Source organism: Miscanthus floridulus, unplaced genomic scaffold (genome assembly GCF_019320115.1).
Source record: "Miscanthus floridulus cultivar M001 unplaced genomic scaffold, ASM1932011v1 os_1996_1_2, whole genome shotgun sequence".
NCBI lineage: Eukaryota > Viridiplantae > Streptophyta > Magnoliopsida > Poales > Poaceae > Miscanthus > Miscanthus floridulus.
The window spans coordinates 27,524-37,707 of record NW_027098031.1 but is presented as its reverse complement, the minus strand read 5'-3'; the positions used below and the strand labels follow the sequence as shown (position 1 = coordinate 37,707).

The following is a 10,184-nucleotide window of genomic DNA, read 5'->3' as shown; positions in this document are numbered from 1 at the left end:
CTAACCGAACCAGCCCCATGTCTTCACCGTACGCCGTGCTACTGTGGCTGCATTGCATGGCGTGAATTGGCCATAAACAAAAGAAACTGTAACCACCATGCATGCATGTACGCATGTCTCGGACAACTACTAACTGCAGGTGCATCAATCTTTTTTTTATTTTCTATTTTTTCTTTTACCTATTTATTTTTTTATACAAGTTATTTTATACACAGTTTGATATTTCTGCTAATATATTATAATATTAATTTATACGTCTAAGTTCTTGAATATAACTTATACGTCCAATTTTACATATAAGTCATTCATCAAGTTATATATCTAAGTTATACAAGCAAGTTATACACATAACTTTTCTTTTTTTGGAAATTACTAAGTTATACACATAACTTTTATGCATCAATTATTACCACAACTTATATATCACAACTTTTACAATATAATATTTTGCAGAGCAGAACTTATTAACATGAGTTTTTTTATCAGAACTTTTGTTGGGCGACATTGGCAAGTTATATAGAATAACTTATGTATATAAATTGTAGAATAACTTATGAGTATAAGTTGTGTTTAATAACTTTTGTACATAAGTTGTGTTTTCATAACTTTTTTGTTTTCAAGTTTTAGCATAAGTTATAAGTTAATGCATTCCTTTGTGTTTAATAACTTTTTGTGTTTCCAAGTTGTTGGCATAAGTTATAAGTTAATTCGTTCTTTTGTGTTTAATAATTTTTTTACATAAGTTGTGCTTCATATTTTATGATTAAGTTAGTACATATAAATTGTCACTATAATAAAATTCTTCAAAACATATGCAAGTGGGGTCTAGTTTTATTCGTCTCGTCATGTAGAACACACCGGTGTAGATAAAATTAAAAATAGATACACCGTTCAGAAGTTATAGCAATTTTAAATAAGTGTCTCACTGTTTCTTAGTTACGTCAGGTGTCACTACAGCCAAAAGAGAATCATATTGTTCCGTGGTTGAGACCAGTGTGTCCACACGCGCTATCACCAACCAAATATGTGGAAGGGGTGGAAATTTTTTTTCCAAAAAAAGAAGTAGCAGCGTGTCGGAATTTTGTTCGCCTGATTCGATTCTAATGAACTTTCGCTAATTAGTCTCCCTGGGGCCGGAACGTGTAGCGAATTGGCGATCCCCCTTCGACGGAAAAGCTCTGTGCATGCAGACCAAGCTAGCAAACTAACGTACTACACCGAGTCCCTGAGCTCGCGCCGATGCATGCTTCCTTCTTGACCCCAATTAATCCAATGCGTGTAACCGTGTACGTAGTATGTTGCAACTGCTCTATATAAACAAGATCGCCGATCTCAGCTGCTCTCCACGCACACACACTGCACGCACACCCGAGTACACTAACATACAGCTAGCTTATTGCGTTTGGTGCAATAGCCGGCCGGCCGCCGGCCCTCATGGCTCCGCCGCCGCCGCCGCCGCTTTCGATAGACACTTTGTGCGGAGCTGCGGCAAGCGGCGAGGCGGCGGAGGAGCCTCTGAGCCCTACAGCACGCATGTTCCACGATTTCTACATCGTCGCTGTCCTCGGCCTCGGCAAGCCCATCGACTTGGAACCTGCCCGCGCCGGCGTCGGGGCCACCCTCGCGCGCCACCCCCGCTTCTGCAGCATCCGAGTATATACGTTTTTCTTCCTTTTTTTCTTTTGCAATATACAAGTTGGTGTTACTTTAGAATTAGAACTTTGCATGCACGTTGGAGCATGCAGGTGATGGACGGGGCAGAGCCGCGGTGGGTCCGCACGACGGTGAACCTGGACGACCACATCATCGTCCCGGACCTGGACCGCGCCGCCATCACGGCCGACCCCGACAAGGCGCTGGAGGACTACGTGGCGTCGCTGTCGACGCTCCCCATGGACCAGTCGCGGCCGCTGTGGGAGGTCCACGTGCTGGACTTCCCGACCTCCGAGGCGGCGTGCGCCGTGGCGCTCCGCATCCACCACGCGCTCGGCGACGGCACGTCGCTGGTGTCGCTCCTCCTGGCGTGCACGCGGAGCGCTGCCGACCCCAGGGCCCTGCCGGCCATGCCATCCGCGCAGCCGCCGCCTCCGCCCAGTGCGTGGCGCAAGCAGGGCCGGCGCGTCTACGGCGCCCCGCCGCGGCCCGCGTGGTCGGCGGGCGCCCTGGCCCTCGCCGCGTGGGTCCTGGCGTGCGCCGTGCTCGCGTGGAACACCGTGGTGGACGTGGCGCGCTTCGTCGCCATGGCGCTGCAGCTGGTGCGCGACCCGTCCACCGTGTTTGCGGGCGTCGAGGGCGTCGAGTTCAGGCGCAAGCGGTTCGTCATGCGCACCCTCAGCCTCGACGACGTCAAGCTCGTCAAGCAGGCTCTCGGCTGTGTGAGTAGTCGTCGTAACACACCATGCATGCGCATTTTTATTCTTGTACCGTTCTACGTCTCGTTTGGTAGGGCTTCTCTACCGACTTCAGAAGCTGTTTGGAGCCGTTTTTTACCAAACGGGGTAAAGTAAAATAGCTTCACTTGTGAAGCCTCTAAAAACATGCTCTCATAGTGATTTTGGATAGGATGGAGCAAAAAAAAAAAGTGGCTTCTCGCGGCTACTCTTCCAGGCCCCTAAAAACATGCTCTCACAGGGAAGCTATTTTGTCAAACGGTTTACCAAAACCGCTTCAGCTCCACCGGTGGAACTGTTTGTGGAGCTAAAGTAAAAAAAAATAGCTTCACTAATAAAGTAAAGCCCTACCAAACGAGACCTAAGTACTGCTAGCTGTATAGACACGACGTGCATGCATGCATGTTGTTTTGACTTGATCTGTTTGTTTCCATGCCTGCCTGCCTGCCTGCCCTTGACATCGACGCACTGCACAGACGGTAAATGACGTGCTAGTGGGGGTGACGTCTGCTGCTCTGTCACGGTATCACTTCCGGAAGCTAGGTGCTGAGCAAAACACAAGCAGAAGCACATGCTTTAGATCGGTCCTTTTTGTCAATCTAAGGCCAACATCCGGAATACAAGTAAGTACCTATATATGTACTGCTGTACGTATTAGTCATTGTTATTAATATTAATTAAATTTCTTTCTGTATGTATATATATTAATTGCACATGCATGCATGCAGGAACTGGCTAAGATGATGGAGTCTGGTAAGCACAATGACTTGAAATGGGGAAACAGGCTTGGCTACATCGTGCTCCCGTTCGAGATTGTGAGGCACGATGACCCTCTCGACTACGTCCGCAACGCAAAGAAGACTGTGGATAGGAAGAAACATTCGTTCGAAGCGATCGCCACTCACATGATTGCTGAAACTGTCGCCAAACTTTTCGGCATCGAGGTAGTAACCTACACCTACCTGTCGTCCAATCCAATTCTATACATTATCTTTCTTAGGTGTTGCTTGGGTTACAATAATATAGTAGCCACAGGTTACATATATACATTATCTTCCCCCAGTAAATTCATTAATTAAACTCTGGCCCATGCATACATCGTCCTGATGCATGGACCAGAGTTTAATGAAATTAATTGCTGGGAAAAGTGTTGAAAATTTATGTGTAAATTTATGAATATGACTAGTCAAAATTATTTATCTTTCCTTCCTTCACTTTACTCATATTATGTAACAATACCCATGTGGTACTTTCTTAGCATTGTTATATATTCTATATTTCTACTATGATAGACTTTAATTACCAGTTATTCAATATACTTTTCTCATGCATATTTTATATTCGTTTGAGCATTCAATTAATTGTAGGTATCAACTGGTCTCTTCCACCGTATGATATCTAGTACCACCGTGCTGTTCTCCAACTTGATTGGTCCTGCCGAACGAATTGAGTTCTACGGGAACCCAGTTACCTACATTGCACCAAGCAACTTTGGGCATCCATCGGTAAAAAGTCTTTCTGAATATATATGTGGACCTATATATATGACAAGAAATTATTAGGCACGATTTACTAGAGATCAAGAGACGTGAATATTGTCTCTGTCCTGCAAAACCCTTCGTTAATAAATCAGAAAATTGTAGTAATATAATGCATAATAATAGCATTTTTACTATGTATGCAGGCGCTGACTATACATTGGCAAAGTTACATGGATACTATAAAGATTATACTTGCTGTGGATGACGCACAGTTTCTAGATTCTCACGACCTCCTGGATGATTTTGCCGAATCCCTGGAAAGAATAAGAAATGCAGCATCAACAACGTTTAAAGCACAAGTCAAAGGTTGATTCAAAATGAAGGGCAACATCTATCAACTACACTAACTATTTCGAGTTCTATACAAGATGTGTCTGCAACACTTATACTGTAAAAATGAAGTACTACTCGCGAATTACTTCTGTGTGAGTTAATGATGTATATTCCATGTTGCCAAAAAAATGATGTATGTTCCATGTATGCATTCAACGAAACGGCACTCCTAACTCAAAGCAGTTAATCAATAAAGTTTCAAATTTATGAATGTTTTTGAGAGACCACTTTTCTCCTTAGTTTTTTTTTGCATTTGTTCAATGTATCCTACTACGCGAAAGACGCAACAAAAGTGGTAAGCATAAAAACTAAAAATTGATGGCACTTGTAACAGGACGGCTATACACACCTAACCGGAGGCTACAAGACAACACACTACGTAGAAAAAGGTTTTTAGGGGCGGCTGGTAACTCTCTGTAGGGGCTGTTTTGCCAGCCGCCCCTATGAAAGGGTGGTTAAAAATCACTGATTTGTAGGGGCGGTTCTCAGGCTGCCCCTACAAATCGATTTGTAGGGGCGGCTGGATATTGAGCCGCTCTTACAAAACAATTTCCAGAAACCACGAAAAAAGGTCCCCACTGTCAGCCACACACACCCTCACTCTATGGTTGCAGCATTTTTTCGCGATTTTTGCACACTTTGTGCTGGCCGGGATTCGAACCGGCGACCTCTCCCTCGCGCTCCATCTCCTCTACCACTACACCTCATATTCACTTGTGTCCATAATTCATTTTGATTCCCCATGTATTATACAAAACTGAGCATAAATTGATTGTTTGAGGCCCTAAATTAATTCAAATAAAAAAGTTGTCAACTATAAAGTTTTATAACTTTTCGAGATCTACAACTTTTATTTTGGTAGTTTCTCCACCCGAGGTCACTTATAAAATTTGAATTTTAAATTTGAGAAATGCGAACGTAGTTTTCCATGACAAGGTGGTTTCAAATGAGAAAGTTATCAACTACAAAGTTTCATAACTTTTCAAGATCTAGAACTTTTATTTTTACTATTTGTCCATCCGAGGTCGTTTAAAAAATTCAAATGTCAAATTTTTGGAAATTCAAACGTAGTTTTTCTTGACAAGATGATTTCAAATAAAAAAGTTGTCAACTACAAAGTTTTATAACTTTTCGAGATCTACAACTTTTATTTTGGTTGTTTCTCCATCCGAGGTCGTTTATAAAATTTAAATTTCAAATTTTACAAATTCAAACGTAATTTTCCTTCACAAGATGATTTCAAATTTAAAAGTTGTCAACTATAGAGTTTCATAACTTTCCGAGATCTACAACTTCTATTTTGATCATTTATTCATCCGACATAGTGGTAGTAACATTGTTCACAAATGTTACATATCCCTCTTATTGTTTATGAAACTATAAGAGAGATATATAAATTTTGTGAACAATGTTATTACCACTTTATCGGATGAAGAAATGACCAAAATAAAACTTGTAGATCTTGATAAGTTCTGCAACTTCTATGTTCATGATTTTTTCATCTGAAATCAATTAGTGTTCCAAAATAACTTTTGGCCTTCTCTATGTGCTCCTCTAGATATTGTTCCTCTTTTGCCCCTCTCTTTTTTTCTATTTTTTGGACCGTCGTTGTTTTTTTGGAAAATTTTGGCTTTTTCTTTTTATTTTTTTGATATTTTTTCTTCACTTAGGAGCACAAAAGAAGTAACCACAGAAAATATGAGCTCAAACAAGTGAAAGACGTGACCTGTGGAAATTTTAGAAGACGTGCTCAAAATCGACAAAAAGCTTGTGACCACAAAAAGATGATCTCGTGACCAGTTTTTGACCAATTTAAAATTCTCCGACCCCAGCAAAGCAGGGGATGGACGGATCCGAAATTTTTTTCTAATCGATTTTGATATATGGAACGTCGAAATCGGAGTTCGTATGCGAAAACTAGACTAGTTTTAAGAATTGGCTCCGAATTAGAGGACAAAACGGAAACAATAATGTATAACAGTATTTTTAAGTAGTAAATGATTTCAACTGAAAAAGTTGTCAACTATAAAGTTTCATAACTTTTCGAGATCTACAACTTTTATTTTGGTGGTTTCTTCATCCGAGGTCGTTTACAAAATTTAAATTTTAGTGCTTATTTTTTAATATTCGGCGTCCATTTGTAGAGGCACTTCAATATTGAGCCGCCCCTACAAATCAATTTGTAGGGGCGGCTGATAACACCGGCCGCCCCTACAAATTCATTTGTAAGGACGGCTCATTTCGCAACCATTTGTACAAAAAATTCGTCCTATTGCTAAAAAACATTTTTTTACGTAGTGAACATCTATTTTCTGCTAAGTTTCGAGATTATTGAAAATTTCAGCGGAATCTCCTCATCAAATTAGACATCTAAGCCTACAAAATCTTTAACAAGGATAAAATAATGTCATAAGCATTGACATACTTCCTCTGTCCCCAAATAAATTAATTCCGATAATCTGTGCTGGTCAAACTTTTTTAAGTTTAACTAACTTTATAGAAAAGAGTAACAACATCTATGATATAAAATTAGTAAATTATGAAAATATATTATATGGTACATCTAATGATACTAGTTTAATATCATAAATTTTGATTTTTTCTACAAATGGATCAAAAGTTTAAAAAGTTTGACTTAAAAAAACTCCAGAAATCTATTTATTCAGGGGCAGAGAGAGTATTATATAGCTTCCAGCCCAACCGAATGACAAAATAAAAGGACCATCTTCTAAAACCAACCCTTAAACTAATCCAATTGCAATGCCTATGCAATGAAGATTAAACATACAAATACTAAATGTTACCAGGATGCAGTCATCAAAACACTGACTACTTGCATGCCCACAACCATTTTTTTTTTTAGCATCCCTGCATGCCCGCAGCCTAACCAGCTAGCCAAGGCCTGCATCCCGGATGCGGGCCGGACTGGACAGGGAAAGCATCCAAACTCGCTAAAAACCGAGCTCCAAAGAAAAACTTGTGCGAGGCGGCGAATACCATCGAGCATCCGCCACTGCCACGCCAAGGCATGCCTCCCCACAAAAGTCTCCCTCGTCTCTCTTTCTGAGTGTTCAAGAGCAACAGATGAGAGCCACAGGAGGAACGACAACTGCTAGGAGCCCGTGCAGTGCAGCAATGGGTTCAGTCGGAACAGCCCAAATAATTGTGGCAGCCTTCGGCCCGTTCGCGTGTCCTTAAACTCGGCTTGATTCGTTTATTTTTTTTTATTTAGAACAGTGCTTTTCTCTCATAGATTCCTTCAAATTTATTTAGATTCCTTCAAATTTTTCCAAAATTACTTCAAGCGAACCGGGCCGAAGCGGCAGCTAGAGGTCACGCGAGGAGGTGACTGGGACGTCGAGTTTGCAGGCTGCGCCCAATTTGGCCGATGATTAGGCCTCGGGCTCGTCTGAGATAGCGGCCAATGCATTTTGTCATATATATTGTTATAGAACAATTACCGGTACATTACACCAATATACAATATCTGAAATGAGGCAAGAATCTGCTTTCACCTAGGCCTAAAGAAGAAATGATTCCTTACATACTACTGGATAAATATTTAACTTTTGATATACCATTATAGTGACTATAGAGGGTTCCTTTATCATATACAAAATAGTTTTTTTTTTTTTGACACCTCTCATCTGGATACAAATACATCATCTGTTCGTATATAGACACACACCTACACCATGCACACGCACACCACACTCACACACCTTATACACAATCGGACCTACAATTAATCAATTATACATAGATACAAAGACGCGTCCTTGAAGAGATCACCAGAGACAACAAGGCTAGGTAGACAACAGACGCGTCACAGTACCTCTGTGGCCCCACGTGTTGAGAGGTTGCACTGAAATTTTATCACGGAGAAAACCCCGGTGAGGAAACACTGCATGGTCAATCCCAGGATCGAACCTGCGTTCGGCCGTTCTCCCACTGCGAAGACGCCCGAGCTAGCGCTCGGCCTCATATACAGGATACTGACACTACTCTCTCTATTTATGAACAAATCAACTTCTAAAATTGTTTTAAGTCAAACTTTTTTAAATGACCGAATTTTATAAAAAAATAAGGTCAATATTCATGACACAAAATTAATATAGTTAGATACTCCGTATGTTCCAAATCGCAAGTCATTTTGACTTTTTCTAGGTGCATAGCTTTTATATTTATCTAGATATAGACTATGTCTAAATGTAGTGAAACGTATGAATTTTAAAAAGCCAAAACAACTTATAGTTTAGAAAAGAATGGAGTGCAATATAAAATATATTTTTATGATATACTTTTTTTGGCATAGATGTTAATATTCTTTTATATATAATTAGTTAATGAATTAATCTAAAAAGTTTGACTTAGGACAATTTAGGATTTGATTTATTCATATAGGAGGGAGTACGTCACAAATTGTTTCCTTGGTTGTATTTACTCCTAATAAGAGCATTTCCTTCGTACAACTCCCCCAATAAAATAGTATTGAGGTCGTTGAAATTATTTTTTAATTATTAGGAGAGATACTACAATAGATCACCAAAAATCTCCGCTAATATGTGGGACCTACATGTTAATTACATTTATTTTCTTTTTCCCCTTTTCTTTTCTCTCCCCTCGATTCATCTTCTCCTGCGCCACAACTTTGCGAACACATCCTTCGGCCGTCGCCACGACCTAGCAAGAGGACATCCTATCGTCATTGAAGCTGTCCGACTAATGGTTTTTGCAGCTGATTAGCCGGTTGATGTTGTTTTGTTGTGAGAGAAAACATTGTAACATGACTGATAAAGTGATAAGTCGTGCTGATAAGTTCAAGCGAACATGGCGATTGTCCCTAGCCTCAACCTCTGACCCTGCCGCCCTGGTGTCGAGCACGACGAGGAGTGCAGGGCTCGGCCGGCTCTAGCGTGGCAGGCCAAGGCGCAGCGCCGCATGGGCCTATGCCCTGTTCGCTTCGCTAATAAGTTATGGCTAAAAATACTGTTGGCTGATTTGTTGTGAGAGAAAAATATTGTTTGTTGGCTGAAAAAGTACGGCTTATAAGCCAAGTGAACAGACGCGCTAGTCGATGCCCACCTCCTGAGCATGTTCGAAGCCATGGCTGCAATGGAGGCAGAGAGAGGCAGGAGGGAGGAGGACCGTGACAGTTGGGACAATAACTTATTGGAAGAGATGCAACTCCTCTATTTGAGGGGAGAAGAGAAGCTATTTTGGTAGAAAAAAAACAGTCTATTGAGAAATGTTGAGTAACAAATTAACTCTATCTCTTCAAATTATTTGATAGTTTTATGGGGACGAATAGTTTTATTTGAAACTGCTGGAGAGGCTCAGAGCAAATTGTTAAGAAAAATTTACCACTCCCCAGCGGGAAAATTATACGCAGCGGCGTTGCACGAAGGAGCGCGTGCGACATGGCGATATTATGCGACACGTGTCCCGCTGGGCCCACCAGTTGTTGCGCGTTCGGTGTTCCGTGGCGGCTCGCGTGTTCAGACCGAGCCGTGCGGTCCGCTCCAGTACGAGTCGGCTCCATGGAAGTTAGGGAATTGCCCCATCGTCCGGGCACCACCACTGTCCACCGGAGCGGCGGGGCCGAGCAACGCGAGGAGGCGAGCTTGTGAATTGTGAAGGTGGCGTCGACGAGGAGCTGGAATCCCTGGTGCAGAACTTCCACGGAACTGGCTCCAAAGGATGACGCCTCGGCTGAACCTGCACGCTGCTGATGGCGGGCCAACAAGCTACAGACTCTCGGCTCGGTCACCCGGCGCTGCTAGCCAAGTAGCCATCTCGCCTGGTGGGCCAGCAGGACACGCGTCGTCGGTCTACGCGGTAGCTGCGTGCGGCGCCGCTGCAAACAATTTTTCCCTCCCATTCGGGCGCCGCTTCATTCAAAATCCCGCCCATCGCCCCG

General features: G+C 42.1%; 1 protein-coding gene across 1 annotated transcript; it reads left to right on the top strand.

Annotated features, from left to right (window-relative positions):
- The first annotated feature begins 1,434 nt into the window (after positions 1–1,434).
- Positions 1,435–4,242, top strand: LOC136534492 (wax ester synthase/diacylglycerol acyltransferase 5-like). Its single transcript, XM_066526923.1, has 6 exons — positions 1,435–1,653; positions 1,746–2,375; positions 2,867–3,013; positions 3,119–3,334; positions 3,758–3,895; positions 4,075–4,242. Exons 1-6 carry the CDS (start codon positions 1,435–1,437, stop codon positions 4,240–4,242), a joined length of 1,518 nt encoding a protein of 505 aa, XP_066383020.1.
- Positions 4,243–10,184: the final 5,942 nt, after the last annotated feature.

What these genes read in the sequence shown, in the direction of transcription:
- LOC136534492 (XM_066526923.1), top strand. Translation starts at nt 1,435, where the DNA reads ATGGCTCCGCCGCCGCCGCCGCCGCTTTCGATAGACACTTTGTGCGGA. An exon ending in CCCGCTTCTGCAGCATCCGA is followed by an intron (nt 1,654 to 1,745) that starts GTATATACGTTT and finishes TGGAGCATGCAG; the next exon opens with GTGATGGACGGGGCAGAGCC. An exon ending in GGCCAACATCCGGAATACAA is followed by an intron (nt 3,014 to 3,118) that starts GTAAGTACCTAT and finishes GCATGCATGCAG; the next exon opens with GAACTGGCTAAGATGATGGA.